Raw genomic sequence first — 23,098 nt, forward strand, 5'->3', positions numbered from 1 at the left:
TCCGCCGTTGTGGTTGTTGACACTCTCTTAGGACCACACTTGGAGCAGCAAGACACTAGAATACATTCCTTAGAGCACTGCCATCCTTCTACAGTCTAGAGAATTAAACCATAGTTCTTAAAACTTGAGATATTAAATGCTCCTTTGGGAATCTGATGAAAGATATAGACCTTCTCCACCAGAAAGATGTGTATACACACAAAATTTTGTACAAAATATCAGGATCTGGGGAACCTCCCCCCTTCTACTCATGAAGCCCAACCATGACAGATCTGAAGAACTCAGGTAATTAATCTCCAGCTACCAAGTAATTTGGGATTGCAAAACACTTCACCTGCTTTTTCAAGGGATTCTTCAAGTTTCTGTTACTAAGGATGGGTATGCTTTGCTCTTTTCAGGGAAGAGCCCTTTGCAGGAAGCAGCTCTCTGCAGGAGGCCCCTTTTGTCTTGTCACTTTAGCAAAGCTATATTGTAACTAACCTTTAAACTAGGCGCCCCCATGCTCTACTCACCTCCTGCCCAAGCACAATGCCTTGCCTAACCTGTTGATTCTTTCCTTAGATCAAAGAAATAGAAATGAAGACTAAGTAATTAACAGATGACTCGATCTTTTCCCCAGCTTCCCCTTCTGTAATCCCTCAAGCCAACTGTGTGAACAAGACAGCATTTAAAGAAAGATCACAAGGAGTCCATAAGTCTGCATGCAATGGGAGATGGTGATGAATCTGACCCCCTACCTCAATGATTAAATGAGTTTACTCCCCCTTTTTCCCTTTAAAAACTTTCATGGCCGAGCAGAATCTTCTGAGTTGGTTCTAGAACACAAGTCCGCCTTCTCCCCAGGTTGCAGGCCTCCTGAATAAAGCAACCTTTCCATTCCTACCAGCACTTGTCTCTCAAGTATTGACTTTCAAGTGGCGAGCAGTCCAACCTGAGTTCAGTAATGCCCACTTTGGTGCAGCTAAGGAGCCCGCGAGCTGCAACTAAGGAGCCCGCCTGCCACAACTAAGACCCCACACAACCAAATTAATTAATTAATTTAAAATAATACCCACTTTGGGTTTCTCTTTTTAGTTTCTACTTCTTTAAAATAAATGAGTTTAACTGATTTTTGATGCCGGGGTTCTACAAATCAATTCCAGAAAACAATTTCTAAGGAAAAAAGGAGGAGGTGCAATAATGCAAAGGAGATTTTCAGAAAGGAGAGCTCACAGAGCTCTAGGCAAACAGAACAATTCACTGAGCAGTGTATTGTGAAATGTGAAACACAAAAAGACTGCTAAGGGCCAAACTGGTCTATTTCTCCACTCTGCCCAGAATTCACCTGGATGGTACGTTCCTTGCTCATCCCCCATCATGTAATCTCCCTCAATCTATGGATTACTTATAATAATTATGCGGGTAATTTTTTGAATCCCTCCCATTCATTACCAGGTATCATCATGCCAGATGCCCTCACCCTGTAGTCATCTTTAGTGGGCAGATATCCCAAATTTACTGATGAGGAAATAGTCCAAAAGCCATATCACCCAAAGGCATGTGGCTAATTGGAGGTGGAGATGAGATTGAGCCCAGTCCTGTCTGGCTGTGAGCTTTCCATTTTGTACTACTGCATCCTTATTTTTCACTAAGCCACACTGCTGCATGTATGCCAGGTTCTTTCTATTACATGATCTGAAGTTCTTTCTATTACCAACTACATTTATGTTCCCCATACTCTCAATCCCAGACCAAACTCCCACTTCATCTTTAGTTTTTCCTGATCTCTTCACTTTTTTATTGCTACTTATCCCCCTAGGACATAGTATTCCTATGTCCTCTTGTTTTCCATCTTTTTCTCATCTACTCTTTCCTTCTTAAAAAAAAAAAAAAAGAAAGAAAGAGAGATAAATGAAGGAAGGAAGGAGTAATCAGTTCCTATAAAACTGAGTTCTTTGAGCCTCATTGGGGAGCAATTAATTTTAGGAGCATAAAGGTTGCTGATCACTTTTACACTAACACCGCTACTTTACTAGACGGACCAACAGTATAAAATCTGAGGACAAGTATCCTCAACAGGAGCAACCTCAATGAAAATATTCCCTTTGTTTACAGAAAATGCTAAGAGTTATTATAACTTGACTTAATGAAGCAATATTATAATACATAAAGTATACAACACAGCACTATAATTATATCTTCAAATCCATGGAAATTCCATAATATCATTACACTACAATCAAAATAAAGGATTTCTACCCAGAAAATTGCTTTGTCATGTGTTTCCACATTATATCCAAGTATCTTCTTTAGTTTTGAGGCTATAAAGAAAGACATATAAAGAAGTACATTCTGCCCTGGTATTTAAAGTATTGCTGTAAGATTTGAACCTGGAGGTTAGCAAGTGACATTCATGGGCCTGTAGTACATATTAGAGGCTCAACAATTCACACTTTATTTCTAAACCAAGATATAACCCGTTTCTGATTAAATTGTAAAATGCCAGAGCTCCTGAAAATGCCTGAGTAAAAGGTGAAAGTAAAGTCATTTCCTTAAAATCAGATTACCTGATATATAAAAATGTGTCAATGTGTTCCTCCCTTCTTGAAGAGAGGAAAGGAAATAATGGGTTATGATGAAAACGTTTTTAAAATATCAAGCTAGGGAATGGGATGAACTGATAAAGTATATGAGTTGTTTTTAACATTCTCACTGAGTTTGGGGATTGGTAAAGAAACATTTAAAAATTACTTTTCAATAATATTTGAGAGGATAAAAGACAAATTGATCACGTCTGTCCATTACGACGCTAACTTTCAGCTCTTCCACTGTCTTGCCCCTTAGTCATTAAAAGGCATTAAGGGAAGCTGTCATGGATTTTTGTCCTCATGCTGCTGTCAAAATAACCCTGTGTAATAACAATTAGTTTATGTGAAAAAAGTGATTTGAAAATGAAAAGTGATGCCTAAAAACTAAGTAAGTAATTCTATTAAGTACCCTTAGAATAAGCTAGAATGAGGCCACTCTTTTATCATTTGCCAACAGATGAAAGCTATAGCAGGGTAGAAAATCGGGCCATTTCTAACTAGGAATTCTTATTATCATTTTTCAGCCTTTTACTTTATGAGTCACGTGACTTAGGAAAACTCCCTACCTTGAACTTTCTTTGATGCCCTCTTGTGTGAGGGAGTTTATTTTCAGTTGCATTTCTTATTTTGAAGTTGGAGTCCCATTCTCTGAGACCACCACAGGGCTCTCTACATTCTGAGCAGCTGCCATTTCAAAGAGGAAAGATAAGAAAGAATAATTCTATCTATTCCATTTTTAAAAATCAAAATACATCTAACTCAGCACTGGTAGGTACATTAAAAATAATAATGCAATTCATTTAATGAATTTTCAGAATACTGATTAGACCTAGGTTCACAATACAATGGATCTTACCCTTCCACCACACTGTGGAACAAGCTGCAGGAAAAGATCTTTTACTTCAAACTGAGGCCAGTGGCTCACAGCTGATTTCAACTGCTTTAAACCCAGTGAGGGCGCTGGCAGGAAGGGCAGCGTGTTCCAGCTGACTCAGTGGTGCACCATTTTTGTCTGGAGGACTGATTTAGATGCAGGGAAGTGGAAAAACACACCAGCAAGACACTAAATCTGGCTTCTCTTCCAAACTTAGTCCCATCAATTATGAAGGCTCCCGAAGGAAACGACCTGCTGCCTGGATTCTAAATTCCCTGGCACAGTTCCATTAATTAGCTCAGCAATTACTGATTTTATCAGTTCAAACTCGCAGCCGTGGTCAAAGAAAGGGGTCGAAACACCTTTCAACATAATAAAAAGTCAATCATTTTCATTATTGGCAATTTAGTATTCACTCTTTCCGGAGCTGTACTTCAGTCTCTGGTTTCCAAGGTTTCCAATGATATTGTCTATATGAAAAGGCAATTCTTTGGGACCAAAAAAAAAAGAGAAACTTCTTTGAGGTTGAAGACATTTATGTCTTGCCGCTACTGCCCAAAATCACTGTACTTACTTTTCAAGCATTTCAGAAGGTAATTATTTTTCCATTAACATACACCACAGAACCACTCAGACACAATGAAAACATTTTCTCCTTCAAAGTTTTAAATAAGTATGAACCTTACCTTAAAGCAGTAAGCTAATATTCGCATGTCTGAAACTGAGTTTTTCTTTTGACATTTCAGTTTTACAGATATTTTGTCATTAGCTTCAGTGAAACATTATCACCAAACTTGCCATGTATTAGTTTCTTCCTCAATTGTACATTCCCTCCTCACACTAAGAAGGAAATCAGTACAAATATTTCTTTTTTTTTTTTTTTTTTTTGCGGTACGCGGGCCTCTCACTGTTGTGGCCTCTCCCGTTGTGGAGCACAGGCTCCAGACGCGCAGGCTCAGCGGCCATGGCTCACGGGCCCAGCCGCTCCGCGGCATGTGGGATCCTCCCGGACTGGGGCACGAACCTGTGTCCCCTGCATCGGCAGGCGGACTCTCAACCACTGCGCCACCAGGGAAGCCCAGTACAAATATTTCTTGAGGAGGTCTAAGAATATCAATTCATATTGCTGGGGTAAAAAGAGTATCACATGGATGCAGCCATTGTTGGCTTGCTCCCGACACAGTAAGTCTTGCAGACCAAGGAGCACAATCACTACTAAGCCCACTGTCCTCTACTTGACTCCAGCCTGCCTTCTTCCTTTTCCTGGCTCCTCATTTCAGCCTTCTTGCATTCTCCTCATAGGGAAATAACTGACCTGCAAGCAAACCCAAAACGAAAAAGTTGTATTTAAGCTTCGAGTCCCAGTGACTAAATCTGGGAAAAGGCAGTCATCCACTGCTTAGGACGGAAGCCAGTCCCCTTTCAGAGGTACCTGAGTTTTAAATCTAAAACTTGAAATAAGACAAAGTCTTATATAGATACTTCACCTTTCCATATTCTCTACTTTCTCCTTTTTGAGTTATCTTCTCTTCTACTGCATTTCTTCAACAGCCATTCATAGAGTATTACACTATACATTATCAGTAAATATATTTTTCTCACCCTGACCATTTTCTTTTTACCATAAATAACCCCCCTTAAAAAAAAAAAGTCTACCAATATTTGCAAGATTTCTTTTGGTTTCTCTTTTCTTCTGAAATATTTTTAATAACATTTATTCAATGTCTTAGTCCAGGCTGCTGTAACAAAATATGGAGACCTAGTGATTTAAACAACAAACATTTATCTCCCACAGTTCTGGAGACTGGGAAGTCCAAGACCAAGGTGCTGACAGATTTGGTGTCTGGTCAGGGTCTACTTCCTAGTTCACAGATGCCCTACTTCTCACTGTGCCCTCATGTGGGGAAGAAGTGAGAGAGCTCTCTGGGGGTCTCTTTCTGTTCACAAGAGCTATACCTTCATGACTTAATCACCTCCCAAAGGCACCATTATAAGGGAGTAGGCGGTGGGCTTAGGACTTCAACATATGAATTTGGGGAGGAGAAGGACACAAAAATCCAGTCCATACACTCTGCCCCTGCCCCTCTCCCCAAATTCATGTCCTTCTCACATGTAAAATACATCTCAACAGTCCTAGAAGTCTTAACTCATTCCAACAACAACTCTAAAGTCTAAGTTCAAATCTCATCCAGATAGCTAAATCAGACATGGGTAAAACTCAGGATACAATCCATCCTGAGGTAAATTGCTCTCCAAGCTGTGAACTTGTGAAATCAAACAAGTTACACGTTTCCAAAATAAAATGGTAGAACAGGCATGTGACAGGCATTCCCATTCCAAAAAGAAGAAAGAACAAAGAGGTGATAGGTCTCAAGTAAATATAAAACCTAACAGGGGGAAACTCCATTAAACTTTATGGCTCAAAAATAGCCCATTGGTCTGATAATCTGCCTTCCAAATGTACTGGGATAGCAACATCACCCCCAAAGGTACTGCCCACGCTGTGGCAACGGCCCCACCTATGCCGCAGCTCTCTGAAGTAGCCCCACTCTTGTCAGGGCTCCACTGGCTGCAGCCCACACCACAGGTCTCTGCAGGGATGCCCCCAAGTGAGGCACTAGACTGGGGCATGCTAGCCCACCTGAACCACAGAGGCAGCCTCACTCACCCTTTGAAACCACTCTGCAATATCTCAGAAGAAAAGATCCAGGAACTTGAAGACATAGAAATAGAATCCAACTCAACTAAAGCATAGTGATTTAAAAAAAGAACCAGCTGAATAAAAATGAAAAAGCCTCCATAACTAGTAGGGCAATATCAAGCATCTTACAGAAAAGAAAAAAAAAAAAAAGCATCTTACAGAAAAGAAAAAAAAAAAAAAGAGGGGGAGACAAAAAACTTCAGAAAAAATAGCAATAGAAAAATTTTCAAATTTAATGAAAATCCAAGAATCACAATGAATTCCAGTCAGCATAAACACACACACACACACACACACACACACACACACACACACACCAAGAAAACTGAGGCACATCACAATCAGATTGCTTAAAATCAGTGAGAAAGGGAAAGTTGTATGAAACATTATACTACGTGTTATAAAGGACACTAAGAGAATGAAGGACATATTTCCTGCCCTAAGAATATTGTTTTAATTTTCAATTTATGTATAAATGTGATTTGTATGTGAGACATCCAAATTTGGGACATCTGGGATTGGGAGGGTTATGACAGGCAGAACCAAAATTCTGATGTGGGTACAGAAATTTGTAGGAACCCAGGAGCAAAGCCAAAATTGAGAAGTTTGCAAATTACACAAGGAAGAGTCCATCTGAATTAGATGGTTGAAGAGACAAATATGAAGCTTGGCAAAGGGAAGGGAAGTATCAGAACAATACTGGTAAGAAAGATTCTTCTTTTGTGGCAGATCAGGAGTATCTCAGAATAAAGAATCCTAGAGGTAGTCAACATTGAGAAAGTGAGCTGGGGAGAGCATTGGGCCCATGAGGGCATCTGTCAACTGCAAGTAGAACATTCCCAACCTGGGAACAGAAGTCTTTGTGAGATATTCTAAAACGGCTCATCATTCCACATTTCAGACCTCAAGTCCTGAAGATTCCTGTTTCAAAAGGTTGCTTGTTTGTCTCCTTGCTTTATCATTTCCATTTTCTCATGATCCCAACTAGCCAATCTGATTGCAGTTTCTTTCTTTGTCCTCCAATCTACACTGGACAGAACTACTAAATAAAATTTTCCTAAATGCTGTCTACATCAGGTCTGCCCAAATTTCCTCAGAAACCTTCAATGCTTCACTGTTTCATTTTTTCTGTTAAATGTGAACTTGGCCTGGTTGCCAAGATCTTCCAACAGACATCCTTATTAGACCTAGGCACTGTTATGTCCTTAATACTCCATCTCTGATCTAGTCATGTCCATCTCGCCCTCCATTATTGTGCCTACTTGCCTACCTTTATTTATGTTCGCAATGCTCTCTTTTTTTCCCTCTACCCATCCATCCTTCGAATACCACCACTCACCCTTGAAGTTCTTCCTCATGTCTTTTCCTGCTTAAGAATTACAATAGGGGCTTCCCTGGTGGCACAGTGGTTGAGAGTCCACCTGCCAGTGCAGGCGACATGGGTTCAAGCCCTGCTCTGGGAGGATCCCACATGCCGCGGAGCAACTGGGCCCATGAGCCACAACTACTGAGCCTGCGCGTCTGGAGCCTGTGCTCCGCAACAAGAGAGGCTGCGATAGTGAGAGGCCCGCGCACCGTGATGAAGAGTGGCCCCCACATGCCACAACTAGAGAAAGCCCACGCACAGAAACGAAGACCCAACACAGCAAAAATAAATATATAAATTAATAAACTCCTAAATAAAAAAAAAAAAAGAATTACAATAGGAGTCAAAATCTTGTTTATATGATTTAGCAGTTAATTTTCAGTACCATTGTACAATGTTCAAATACATGCTTTTATATGTCTTTAATTCTTACTTACCTATTAAGTTTTTTGAGTTAAGCCTATAATTTATCTTTCTTCCACTGCCTCCAATGCCTAAGACAGTTTTAAAGCACATAAAATATAAATAATTGTCGACTGATTTAAATAAGTGGACTAAAGTAAATATATTCTTTCAGCTATTCTTCCAAAGACTATTCGCTTGATTATGAGTTTTAATTCAAAAAGCTAAGACATATATAATCCAAATTAGGTAACAAAGATCCCTAATTTTTTAATATATATAAAACTTTTCTGTAGCCAATTCCTAATTGCCGTGGTTTAGTGGCTAAACTCCAAAGGTGGATTCCTTAGGTCATAAACATGAATATCTACTGCTGATACTAAATTAAGTTCGCATATTCTTTTGTCAGTAGGTAAAAGAACTACAAATCAGAATGATATGTTGGAAATATGATGAGCAATGAATTCACATTGGCCTAGAGAAAAATTCTTGTCCTGCAACTTAACAGACGAGAGCTCATCAGCAGATTACTTCACCAGGAGCGTTGGTTTTTGAGAGGTTTAAATGAAATTGTGACAGAGTCTAGAGTGAGAGCTTTTCATTCTCTCCCTGAGTGTGAAGAGAGTATTTAGACACTATTCATATTCAGACAAATGATCTCAATTTTAAAACCTTGTTACATTCCCAACCTTTTCAAAAACAGAATTCTATTAGCTTTTTCTCTGTATTTATTTATATTAAAGGTCATGGAACTCAAACTAAACTTCAGGGAACTTACTACAAGCAGATTTCAAGAACTATAACTTTACTACTGTGGTCTTTTTAGTCTTTAGTTTATGTATTAAAATATCATGCTTGTTTGGAAGCAGCTGTAATACCTCCTTCACTTTCAAGGACTCTCTTCACTTTCTAGTACTTTCTTGTTTCCAAGTATGAAAACATAACACGTAATTTTGTGCCTGTCACACATAGTGGATGACCAAAAAATTTTATCTTTTGGTTTTCCCACAATTTATATGATGCCAGAATTACAGGATAGGTAGAAAGTACCAAAGACATGGTATGATTTATATTGAAGAAAAAAGTGCAAAACCTATAGTTTATCATGTGGGAAATTATTATTGTAGGTCATGCATTAAGGAATTAGTTCCAAACTCCTAAAACTCAAAGAGGGGAAAACTACCATAAAAGCCAACAGTTGGGTCCATTTTGACTACCTCTTCTTCAAAGAATATTAGGAATATACCTACAATACAACAATGAGATTGACAGTTTCCATTCCAATCATTATTGGAATGTAGCATTATTTAATGTAGCAGTTTAGAAGTGAGAAAAATAACATAGTCCTTAGTGTCTGGACCAAAGGAGGTATCAGAGCAGAAACTGCACATCTGGATCTTGAACCATCAGATGCAAATTCTGTAAAAAATTAGGCATATTGTGAAACTAACAAACTCATTGTTGACTAGGTTTTAAGAAAGTCCTGGCCTTCCATAGATGCTGTTTTATAACATAATCCTATCACACAGAAAACTGCCACTCAAGTACTCTAGATCAGAGCAACTCAGTCATTATATCAAAGAAGAGAAAAAAGAAAAGAAAACTGAGAAGAGTCCATTCTGAAGGCAGTCAAACTAATATACTTGCCATGAGAATATAAAGAAAGCAAGGGAGTGTTTTGAGGGTACCTGTTAAATTCTTTTATTAAGTAGGCCCAAATTTGACTAAACAAAATTAGTTCGGATCAGAGTTGGGGTGAAGTTAAATAGATTCTGTGACAATTTTCTCTCCTGTCTTGAGATTTCCTGACTGCACAGCTTGCCTGATTTAATTGTATGAGGCATAAATTTTGGAAGGAAAAAAAAGAAAGAAGTAATTCCTGCTAGTGTGCAGGGGATAGCAGAGTCCAGGTCAAAACCTCCAGGGAATCAATTATTAGTTTCTAGACTTGAACACTGTGTGTGAAACATTTTCATTGAGAATGTAAATGTAGAAGTCTAAGGTGACTGTTTCTTTCATTGTTGTTTAAATTCAGTACCTTGTCTGACCCAGTCTCCACAATGAAGTTTGTGCGCTAACGTATAGCAACATTTGTGACGTCCAGAGCACGGCTCTGCCCAGTTAATGGTCACAGTTGCTTCTTCATCTTCACATGCACCAGCAGGATGCTCAAAAAGGGAAATCAAGGCCGTGGTGAAAGCAATTACTTGAACCTTGAGAGAGACATTACAAGAAAAACAAACATGGGTAGGGTAACTGTTGCAAGAAGATTCTATGCTCTTTATGATTAATAAGGAATAGGTATTGAATTAACAGGCATTTCTTTAATATTATTTAAAGGTTGCAGGCAGTTATATTGAAAGACATGACACTACAAGGTTGCTAATGCAATTACCAAGGGCATTTTATTTGTTTGCTTTTATGATCTATTTGTCATTAAAAACAGTAAAGATGAGGGCTTCCCTGGTGGCACAGTGGTTGAGAGTCCGCCTGCCGATGCAGGGGACACGGGTTCGTGCCCCGGTCCGGGAAGATCCCACATGCCACGGAGCGGCTGGGCCCGTGAGCCGTGGCCGCTGAGCCTGCGCGTCCGGAGCCTGTGCTCCACAACGGGAGAGGCCACAACAGTGAGGGGCCCGCGTACCAGAAAAAAAAAAAAAAAACACAGTAAAGATGAAAGGCTTACATAATTATGAGTGGAAATTGTTCAAATTAGACTATTTCAGCATTCACAGGCATATTCTACTGTCGTTCAGTAAGAAGTCATTTTTCAGAGGTCGGGTGGAATTTGATGGGAAGACAGAAATCATTGTATGCAGTGTCTGGGGCTCAGTGCTGCTCTCTCTAATGCACCTATTCCTTTGTCACATGGGACAGGAAATAAGCATTTCCCAGGAGCTTGCTACTGAGAAGCCTGAAATCTTATAAATGAAAATGTGAACAATTTGAAAGAATTATTAGAGATAACTTTAGACACAATATTAAATGTTTATTAATATTGGGGTCTAATAGATTAAGCATCTTATGGTGAAAAAGTTAGCAAATACTTTTTTCCTAAATAAGGAAGATGAGACTATACACAGGCAAGAAAACCATAGGGCAGATTGGTTTTCATATGCAAGGAGGGGAATTATGACCTAATCCATCTTTTTCATGTCCAAGGTGTGTGGCCTTGTAATCTATAAAGTAGTTCAATTAGGGGGTCACATTCATTGTACTCTATTTCTATTTTGAGCTAAGCTTTGATGATTAAATCCATAGTGTTCAACCTTATCCTTCCCTCACTTACCTTTCCGGTTATGTCCCCAAGAGAAAGAATTGACTCTTTGGCGTCAAAAGGGTCGTACCAATAATCCATGCAAATTGGTGTTCCTTTCAGGCCTTGGAGTTTATATTGACAAGGAAATTCTTCTTTGGCCAGCAGATCATAGAAACAAATCTCTTTTCTTGTAAAAGCCACCTGCTATCTAAAGTAGCAAAGTAGAAAATCAGAAAATATTTCTGATGGATTTAGTGAAAACAATATGAAAAGCAGACATGCAAATCTTAGCACCAAATCAGACATTTTCACCTGAGGGTCCTTAATGTATTACAGAAGTATAGCATGGTGGCACAAATGTGCTTTATTCTAACCAAGTATTCTAGGCAAGATAAAAACTTTCCCATTTGAACACACTTTCTTCCCTATCGCTACTTCACAGACCCCCAACTTCTTCCACCCATGGGAGACTAGGCAACTAATCACAGGAAAGACAAAGACATAGAGGTCTACAGCATCACACAACCATACAGAAACTTTACAAACCATGTTTTATGAGGCAAGCAGAGGCTTTCACAGAAATAAATTGATAAAAATTCTGTAAGTAGCCTTCCTAAGTCAAATAAAATCCTAAAAACTATTTAAGAAAGGGTAAATATATTTGTAAATAAAATTGACAAAACTTTAGCTAGACTAACCCCCCCCCAAAAAAGAGAGAAGATACACATTACTAAATCCAGAAATAAAAGAGTAGATATTACCATCAACCTTACAGAAATTGAGAAAAGGATTCTAAGAGAATACCATGACCAACTGTAAGCCAACAAATTAGATAACTGAAATGAAAGGTACAAATGCCTAGAAACACAAAATGACCTAAACTAACTTAAGAAGAAATAGAAAATCTCAGCAGACATATAATAAATAGAAAGATTGGATTTGTAATCAAAAAAATTTCCCACAAAGAAAATCCCAGGCCTGGATGGCTTTTCATTAATAAGTTCTAGCAAACATTTAAAGAATTAACCCCAATCTTTCTCAGACTCTTCCAAAAACTAGAAATGGAGGAAACACTTTCCAAATCATTTTATGAGGCCAGTATTTCCTAATACCAAAACCACACGAAGACATCACAAGAAAAGAAAACTGCAGACCAATATTCCTAATGAATAGAGATGTAAAAATCTTCAGCTAAATATCATCAAAGAGAACCTAGCAACATATGAAAAAGGTTACACACCGTGACCGAGTAATATTTATACCAGTGTAGGGAAACAAAAGTTGCCACCTCAAAATGTGTCTATCTGGCATGAGGATTAATTTAGGTTGATTATTTTTAAGAAACAGAAGACTCAAGAAGTTTTTCTTTTTACCTCCCCCCTAGCTGCCTGAAGAATTTGGATAAAGGGCCTGTTCCTGGAATAGAGCTATCACCAGAGATATCTGCAAAGACCATGGGCTAGATGCAATGGCAGAAACTCAGGGTCTAGAGTCCACTCTGAGTCCCAGCATCTCTGTACGGCCCAGCAAATATTTGTATACCAAATATTCGAAATATTCGAAATACTGAAATATTTACAGATTAGATGATTGGATGTTTTGGATTTCGATAGAGGGGAGATGTAGATGAAACAAGATTGGCTATGAATTGTAAATGGCTACGGGTGGATATTGGTTCTTAATGGGATTATCTCTGCTTGTGTGTAAGCTTAAATTTTTTCATAGTAAAATTTACCATCTGCTTAATGTAAAATACTAAGAATATGGATTTTTTAAGCTGCATTCTTCCCTCACAAATTGATTTTCCTTTCAGTATGTTATCTTTCTCATAGGTCTAGTTATATGAGGGTATTTGGGCTGAACGGGCCCTACCCAACAAAATTAAGAAACTGACTAGTACAGTGGTCAACATCAGATAAGCAATTGCCTGAAATTGCACTGAGCTGTGCTATGCACTGATATAGCCTCTCAGCTCTGCGTACAGATCCAAGACTCTGCTAAAAACTACAGTCATAAAGGTCTTATCAGCTAGTAATGCAGCATGGCCTCACTGGGGACAGAGCCAAGAATCTGAGTCACTACCGACCTTGCTATTTAAAGGCACAAAACAGAACAGTCTGTGAATTGGAGTAACTCACTTGGCTTTACTTGCATTCCCTCCAGGTGAGACGAGAGGTACAAAAGAGTGATGCAGCTCTCTGTCACTGCTCGTGTTATACTTGCTATTGATCAGGAGCCCTGTCCTATCATTTCCCCCCTTTTACAAGCAATACATTTATTTCTAAAGACTCTGTACCTTGTTTACATTTTCCAGAGAAGCCATACTTGTCAGCCACAGGTGTTTAAGCTTGTTGGCATCTGAAGTGATGGGAAGCATTTCTTGCAGCTTTAAATGCTCTCCCAGATTCCTACTACACCTTCCTTCCTGATGATCACATAACGACTTGAACTTTTTAAGAAAATTACTTTTTGAATGGTGTCCTTGCGTTTCACTGGGAGGCATTCAAGGTCTTTCCACTGGGGAACCACCATTGCCTTTGCTTGTTCATCTTTCTCATAAAGTGTTAACAGCATAAATGAAGTCAGCTTGTCCCAATTAATACAGCCATCTTGGGCCACATCCACTTTATCAAACAGCTCTCCATGGGCTTCCCTGGTGGCACAGTGGTTGAGAGTCTGCCTGCCGATTCAGGGGACGCGGATTCGTGCCCCGGTCCGGGAGGATCCCACATGCCGCGGAGCGGCTGGGCCCGTGAGCCATGGCCGCTGAGCCTGCGCGTCCGGAGCCTGTGCTCCGCAACAGGAGAGGCCGCAACAGTGAGAGGCCCGCGTACCGCAAAAAAAAAAAAAAAAAAGAGCTCTCCATATTCTTCCTTTGTGCCCCAACCAACAATCTCTGTCATCCTCTGCACAAACTCTTCTCTGGACATACAAATGGTTTGACTTGGCTCTGAGGGCTAGAAACGGAAAAAAAACAAGACATCAGTGAAAATGTCCTAAATACCAGAGCACTGTGCTACCCCCAAAGGTGGATCTAATCAGCGATTCTTCCAAGATGCAAAGAAAAACATCTACTTTATAATGGTGCTATACTTAAATGAATTGGGGCTGCAGAGCAAATAACTGACAGACCTACAAGCTGACATCCTCAATCACAGATGTCCTTATAACTGGCAGAGGGAGATAGGAGAGTCAGAGGTTTGATATGATGATGGATGCAGAGGTCAGAGTGATGCAGGGCTATGAACCAAGGACTGCAGATGACCTCTAGAAGCTGGACAAGGTAAGGAAAGAGATTATCCCCTAGAGGCTCCAGAAGGAAGACAATCTTGACAACACATTGATTTTAGCCCTGTAAAACCCATTTTGGAATTCTGAGCTGTAGAACTGTAAAATGATACATTTGTGAGGTTTGTGCTACTAAGTTTGTGGTAATTTGTTAGAGCATCAATAGGAAAAAAATATAGTGGTTTAGAGAAAATGGGTGAATCCCTGAAGAGAGCTTAGCCAGTAAAATGATATCCCAGTGACACTTTAATCCAAGGGCAAGAAGTCACCTCTATGAACACACCATTACAAAGACAGTGAAACCTTATAAGCTGATTTTCTTTATTCGTGGTAGTTATGTTCTATAAAGCCTTTGCAAACACTAAATTAGCAGATACTGAACCATGGCTTTTATGAGAAATACAACATTAGGTTTCTGTGAGCCTCTGGTCACAATATTTTCATCATCAATTCATAATTTTGTTTTATGTCTGTTTCCACTGAAAGACATTTTAATGTCTTTAATGTCTTTAATGTCACTGTTAATTCATTAACAGTGAATTCATGGCCAACATTACTATAAGTCAAGACAGAGTGAAGCTTATCTAACACACGTATTTTCTCCATAAGGCACAGCACAACCTTCTTGCACTTAGACAGAACTTTACACTACACTTGGGGAGCCATTTTAAACAGTGAAATCACCGAAATAAGCACAAAATGCAAAAGCTTGGCACCAAGTGGAGCACAAATAGGACACTTGTTTACAGTACGAGAGCTGGAATAAGAAGGTAGGGTGTCACTGAGTTTGACCTCAGCACTGAACCAGCGCACTGGAAGACTGCAACTTTTTGCCACTCTGTACATGTGTGTGAATGACCATGAAGGTGCCTTGAGTATTGACTTGGGGGTTACAAATAAATTTTAGCAAGTAGGCAAATTCGCAAATACAGAATCCATGAATAATGAGAAGCATCTGTATTTCAAATAAGTATATAGCTTAATATTGATAGGCTGTTTAGTTTGGTGAGCTTCATGATGAGAGAATCTATTTTTCTACTACCTCGGAGCCAAAGAGTCAGAATTGACAGTAAGCACAGGGAGGCAGCATATTGTAGAGCAGGTCAAACAATTGTAGGTTTAATCCTGGTTCCACCAGAGTCTGTGGGAACTACTGGCAAGTTACTTCACTGTTGAGGCTTAATTCTCCCATCTGTGAAGTGGATATAGCAAAATATCAGTCTCAAGAAAATGATTATGAAGGTTAAACGACATATCAGTAAATGCAGAAAAAGCATTTGACAAAATTCAACACCCATTCATGATCAAAACTCTCAGTAAACTAAGAACAGAAGGAAACTTCCTCAACTTGGTAAAGAATATCTGCCCAAAACATACAGCTAACATCATACTTAATGGTGAAACTTGTAGCATTCCTACTAAGGCTCAGGTACAAGGCAAGCAAGTCTTCCTCTCACATTGCTTTTCAACATCATATTGGAAGCTCTACTTAATGCAATAAGACAAGAAAAGGAAGTAAAATTATAATGATTGGGAAGAAAAATAAAACTGTCTTTGTTCACAGATGACATGATCATCTATGTAGAAAATCTGAAAGAATCAACAAAAAAGCTCCTGGAACTAAGAAGCGATGATAACAAGATTGCAGGATACAAGATTAATATACAAAAGTCAGTAGATTTCCTATACACCAGCAATGAATGAGAAGAATTTGATATTAAAACCACAGTATCATTTTACATTAGCACCCTCAAAAATGAAATACATATAAATCTAACAAAGTGTGTATGAGATCTATATGAGGAAAACTACAAAATTCCTATCAGCAAAGTCAAGAACTAAATTATTGGAGAGATATTCCATGTTCATAGAGAGGAAGATTCAGTATTGTCAAGATCTCAGTTCTTCCCAAGATAATCTATAGATTCCATGCAATTCCAATAAAACTCTCAGCAAGTTATTTTGTGGATATTGAAAAACTGACTCCAAATTTATATGGTGAGGCCAAAGACTGAGATGAGCTAACACAATGTGAAGGACAAGAACAAAGTTGGAAGCCTGACTCTACCCAACTTCAAGATTTATTATAAAACTGCAGTAACCCAGACAGTGTGGTTGGCATAAGAATTGGCATAAGAATATAGAACCAGATCAATGAAAGAGAATAGAGAGCCCAGAAACAGACCCATACAAACACAGTCAACTGATCTTTGACAAAGGACCAAAAGCAATACAATGGAGAAAAGATAAAATCTTCGACAAATGGTGCTGGAATAACTGGACATCCACATAGCAAAAAAATGAATCTAGACACAGACCTTATACCATTCACAAAAATTAACTCAAAATGGATCACAGACCTAAATGTAAAACACAAAACTATAAAACTCTTAGAAGATAACATAGAAACAAACCTAAATGACCTTGAGTTTGGTCATTTAGGTTTGTTTTTAGATGCAACACCAAAGGCACAATCCATGAAAGAAAGAATTCATAATCTGGATTTCATTAAAATTTAAAACCTTCTCATGAAAAACAATTTCAAGAGAATTAGTAGACAAGCAATAGACAGGGAAGTATTTTCAAAAGATATATCTGATAAATAATTCATCCAACATATACAAGGAATTCTTAAAGTTCAACTATAAGAAAACAAATAATCCAATTAAAAATGGGCCAAGGACCTTAATAGATACCTCACCAAAGAACATATACAGATGGCAAATAAGCATATGAAAGGATGTTCCATATCATATGTCATCAGGGAAATGCAAATTAAAACAACAGTGATATATTACTACATACCTGTTAGAATGGCCAAAATCTGGAACACTAACAACAGTAAATGCTGACACAGATGTAAAGTAACAGGAATTCTCATACGTTGCTGGTGGCAACGTAAAATCATAGAGCCACTTTGGAAGAGAGGTTAGCAGTTTCTTACAAAATTAAACATACTCTTACCATATGCAGATCCAGCAATCACACTCCTTAGGATTTACTCAAAGGATTTGAAAACTAATATCCATATGAAAGCCTGCACACTGATCTTTATAGCAGCTTTATTCATAATTAGCAATACTTGGAAGCAACCAAGATGTACTTCATAGGTGAATGGATAAATAAACTATAGTACATCCACAGAATAGAATAGTATTCAGTGCTAAAAAGAAATGAGCTCTCAAGCCATGAAAAGACATGGAGCAAACTTAAATGCATGTTACTAACTGAAAGAAGCCAATCTGAAAAGGTTACACGCTGTATGATTCCAACAACATGACATTCTGGAAAAGGCAAAATTATGGAGACAGTAAAAAGATCAGTGGTTGCCAGGGATTAGAGAAGTGGAGGACGATGAATAGGCAGAGCACAGAGAATTTTCAGGGCAGTGAAGCTACTCTGTATGGAACCACATTAACGCATACATGTCGTGATACATTCGTCCAAACCCATAGAACGTACACCACCAAGAGTGAACCTTAATGCAAGCTGTGGACTTTGGGTGAGTATGATGTGTCAAAGTAGATTTATGAGTTGTAACAAGTGTACTACTCTGGTGGGGATGCGGAGAATGGGGGAGGGTATGCACGTTTCAGGGTAAGGGTATGCACGTTTCAGGGTAAGGGGTATATGAGTAACCTCTGTACATTCCCCTTAATTTTGTTGTGAACCTAAAACTGCTCTAAAAATATAAAGTCTTAATAAGAACGGTTAACTGAGATACCACGTGTGTGAGAACTAAGTAATCAAGTGTTTAACAGAAGTTAGTCTAAGCTTTTAATTAATTAAATTAACTTTCTGAGAAATAATTGGTATTTAGCCGTTTGAACTACTCAGAAGGCCATCATTCTTAACTTTGTTAAATTACTTTTAGACTAAAAAGTTTAGATGATGGAAATTTTTCAGTGACCCAGATTTTGAGTACGGAAAGAAACCTGATCTTAACAACACTCCATTTGAGCCCAAACTGCAAACTGTTCCTGAAAGCTAAGTCAAGTTGATCTTGTATTTTAAACTATTATGTAATGACATCAATCAGCCTCTCAAATCTATATCATTATCCCTTTAACAAAAAGCATTTTAAAGCCAAACCTTATTTTCTTCCTATAAGTTTGTAATTTATTTTTATTTCTACGAACAAGAAACTGTTCTGACAAATACCAAGACAACTTCTTTTTTTACATTCTAGAATATGGAATGGCAAATAGACCATAAACAAAGAAGAAAATAAATTTTCTTCCCCAAAGTAACATATACAATCAACTTTATAATTTTCTGCACATGGATAATGCCAATATGCACCGGGGGAAAATTTGAGAAATACTTCCAATTTATGAAATGTGACAGAGAAGCACAATTGTATGACATACTTGGCAATTCTATTACTAATTGTTCACTCACTAGCTTTTTTTGCTTTTAGTTTTAAAATAAAACCATGGTTTTACCATGAAAATCCTTCATTCTAAATAAATATGCACCAGGGAAGTCCCACATTAAACAATTTTATTCAGACAATATTTATTATTGTTGAAGACACATCCACGTCAAGTTAAATTCACAAGCATATATTTAGTCTAGCTAGGGAAATATTAAGAATTTATGAAATTGGATTTCATTGTAAAACATAGAGCATAAAATAATTCTCAGTCCCTTCAACTGAAAATTTAATTAGTATAGCTTTAACAAAACCTTCTTCCCATAGACAATTTGTTCTAATTTGAATGTAGGCCTTCCAAATAAAAACTACCTCATAATGTTTTAAAGTATACCCTTTCACTCCTATTAGTCATGATTCTCTGTCTGGTCTTTTTGAGCAATAATTAGTACTCCTGCATCTATTAGAACTCCTTTTCTAATAAAATTGAAGAGTGAATGATCCATTAGAAAACGTATTCTCATTCAGCTCTTCCTAAGGTGATGTTAACAAATTTATTTTGCTGTGTCTAGGTAACTATGAGTAAGAAAATAACCAGCTATGGCCTCTCATTGTTCTTGCAAGGAAGCTAATATACTCAGAATGTCTGGCTGATTATCTCAGCCAAGCACGACTTCAGACCTTTAGAAAATCTTCCTGTCTTCCTGAATCCCTTTCAAAGAATATTCTAAACATCATCTCCTTTTGCCTAGAAAGCATTTTCTGCAGCTACAGTCAGTTCTTGTGAGCTGTCTTTAAGAAAGAAAAAAAAAAGCATGAACTCTGTTACATACTCTTCAGCTTTTGAGCTTTGTTAAGATTTGGATTTAACTGTAACTTATATGAAAACTGAGCACTAAGGCTAAGCGCAAAATTCTGAAAATATACCCTTTCTAAGAAACTTGACAGGCCTTTTTTTCACCAAGAAGAGATCACGTACTTTCAATAAGCAAAATATGAGTGTGCCAACACATTTAAAAATTATTTATTTTTGCATAAAATAATCCTTGTTTACTATAGAAAAGGCAAAATATAGATAAGCCAAAAAGTAAAATCCTCCGTAACGCCAAAAGCCTACCAGACTTGTTCCTAGGCAGAAACAGAAATACCTGTGCATTACTTACCAAATGGTGTCATGATTTACATACCTTTGTGCGCTGCTTTTTCCATCATACCATGAAGCTATGCCTTGTATAATATATATTGGTCTTTAACATCATTTTAATGGCCACGGAATATTCTATGGAAAGGCATAAAATTTATAACCTCTGTTAATAAAAACTTCAATAGTTCCCAATGCGTTCCCCTTTCATATAAACCACCCTGCAACATACATCTTTGCTTGTTTGTCCAATTATTTCCTGAGGGAAATTCCCTAAAGCAGAATTGCTGAGTCAAAGAATTTGCACAAGTTTTTGATATATTTTGCGAAATCTTCCTCCAGAAGACTCAACAAATTTACGTTTCCATTAACAAAGTATGAGACTGCCTATACCTCACCACCTGGGGTATTCTCATTCTTCTTAAGAGTCACCAACTGGTTTCTAAAAAATAGTTCCAGTACAGCTGAACACCGACATACTTGCTGGCAAAACAGATCAAACATTCCCAAAGCAGACACAAATCTTTCCAAATCTGCCGATTCTTAGAAATGTTGCTTATCTTTGTTTTTTCCTTGACTTTTTCCTATAGCAATATTTTATAATGAAATGAGGGGAAAACATTTTTCTTTTTTTTCCTACTCTGTAAACATGGACGTTCCCAAGACAAGAATACAAGTCCTACTTTAAAACTACAGAGAGATCACAATCCAATTTAGTCAGAAATCTGGGTATTTTCTCCTTTGTCAAAGCTGATAGTGGGTTAACATGTCACTGACCTAAGTTGCACTGCCTTTATCCATTGCTGAGTATTTACTTTCAGATTCTGAAAATTAATGTCAAATGGCAAGTTGTAAACCACTTAGAGAAGTACTTCCATCCATTGATCTATTTATTAATAAAAATATATATTGAACATGTACGTCATACAAGGTATCATGAGGTGGATTTATTCATTCATTCAACAAACACTTATGAAGTGACTTCTCCATGCCAAACACTATTCTAAGCCCTCAGCACCAGCTCTGAACAAGGTAGTTGAAGTCTATGCTCTTCGAGTACTTACGTTAGAGTGGGGAGCCCAGGGATGCTGATCCCATTGAATGACACATGGCTCTAGGTTACCAAAAGTAAAAAAATCACAAGAATCACACTAATTATTGCTTTTCCTAATTTCAAACTGAATTTAGGACTTAAACATGGCAAAAACATTCCATGAACTGAAATCTTGTGTGGACCAGAAATCTTTCTTAAGTCTGAAAAAAAAAATTTTTTTTTAGATGATTAAAATTCTGCAGTGCTTCTTTTTCTCTACATAAAAAAATAGTTTCTAATAGGATCTCAGAATCTTGTTTTCCCCAGAATCTGCTGGTTTTATCAAGTACTTAACCAAAAATAATATTTCTTCTGTCAAATATGTAGCATGATTTTTTGGTAGTGCTCCATGACAGCTGGATGAAGATATACTATCTCAGTGCATCCTTCCCCCCATCTATATAATTAAATTTAAAATTGGCATGCTGCTTCCTCACACTTCCGTTGCACTTGCCTCAATTTCCCTTGGTCACAAAGTGTATTGGTTATGAATATGTATTAGAGTTTGCTGTCAAACCCTGTGAACATCTTCTGGAGCAGAAGATTAGCTATGTTATTTCAAACAGATGCATCAGTTTATATCATCCCTTGCAATTTTCATTTACCAATGAACATTCATGAGAGACTGAACAACAGAAGAGACTAGTCTGCCAGCCAAGGTTCATACTGCTATCTTTTCTTGCTTCAATGGATTTTAGTTGGTTTTAATTTTCATTTACATTATGATATCAATGATTCAAGAGCTCACCAATCTAAATGGAGTTAAAGTTTTGTGACTAACAAAGACACAGGCCTTGAAACCCCCATACTGGATTTAAGGTTTAGAACTAAACTCTCGCAAACCAAAAATTCAACAGTTAGATTTCCTATCCAACTGGTAAATTAGAATTGAATGGCAGCTGCAGGATAAAAAGTCAATAAATCTTTCTCTTTTAAATAAAGATCATATTCCCTGAGAAGTGTAAGTGTCATAATATTTTTCTCTAAGTCTATGGAAGTCTTTAATTTTCTGCTATGGACCTAAACCATGTTTATCACTATCATCTGTTTTGCCTAAGCTTAAAAACTTGGAGGGATGAGCCTGACCAGTGGAATGGTATAGCCAAGAGACATTTGAGCTTCATTGATCTTCATTTGAAAATATCCTTATAGTAGGATAAACATATACTGTTTTTTTTTTTGTTTTTTGTTTTTTGTTTTTTTTAACATATACTGTTTTTAAAAACAATTGCTCTCTCTTCACTGGAAACCACAGACGGAGTCAAAGAATTGCACACATCCATGAACTTCAGGCATGTTAGAGCTGGAAGAAAGTTTAGAGAGTCTACACCAAACCCTTCATTTAAAAGGAAGAAGCTGAGGCCCAGAGAATTAAAAAGACTTCTCTGAGTTCACATAGCTCACTGTTGGCAGAAATAGGCTTAAAACCTAGGATTTCCAATTCCTAACCACTTTCATCATGTCACAAATATGTTGACTTCAACAAAATCTGATTCTCTCTAGGATAGCACATTCATCAAAAAAACAGAAAAGTATGAGGTTGGAATGTGTATACCCAAATGGTCTCATGCAATTTTGCTAAAATCTATTTACTTAGAACCCTAAAGCTTTCTGTTGGTCTACTTAAAATTTACATATGAACTCTGAATCAATAGAGTAAGCAGGAAGTGACTAAACAGTCAGAAAGATTCCAACCCAGGTTCCAGAGGAAAATTTTTTAAACCAAATTATCAGCTCCTTCCTGCTCTTCGTATCCTCCTCAAACCAGAAATCCAACACTTCACCCAATCTCTGGCCATTATACTCATTCCTTTTCTCTGTCACACTTCCATCCCAGGTGTCTAGCAAAACACTAGCCCTGGAAAAGCATCTTCTCCATGCCTACATCCAGGCTGCTGAACAAATATCACAGAAATGGGCAGTATGGTGTCACAGTAATAAAATGCATGATCTCCAACCTCAAAAGGTCCCTCCTATGCTACTAGGAACGCTTCCATGTTTCCTGGCTGAACTCTTACCCTTATTTTCACTT

At 37.8% G+C, this 23,098-nt stretch overlaps 1 protein-coding gene across 1 annotated transcript in view; it reads right to left on the reverse strand.

The window, feature by feature from the left end:
• The window catches only part of WDR49 (WD repeat domain 49), a 135,344-nt gene that overhangs the window by 93,556 nt on the left and 18,690 nt on the right, over positions 1-23,098 (reverse strand). The window contains 5 exon segments of the mRNA XM_033855200.2: positions 9,949-10,123; positions 11,200-11,370; positions 13,466-13,569; positions 13,572-13,806; positions 14,004-14,126. Coding sequence (XP_033711091.1) covers positions 9,949-10,123; positions 11,200-11,370; positions 13,466-13,569; positions 13,572-13,806; positions 14,004-14,126 — 808 coding nt within the window.

This window comes from Tursiops truncatus, chromosome 4, assembly GCF_011762595.2.
Source record: "Tursiops truncatus isolate mTurTru1 chromosome 4, mTurTru1.mat.Y, whole genome shotgun sequence".
Classification (NCBI taxonomy): Eukaryota; Metazoa; Chordata; class Mammalia; order Artiodactyla; family Delphinidae; genus Tursiops; species Tursiops truncatus.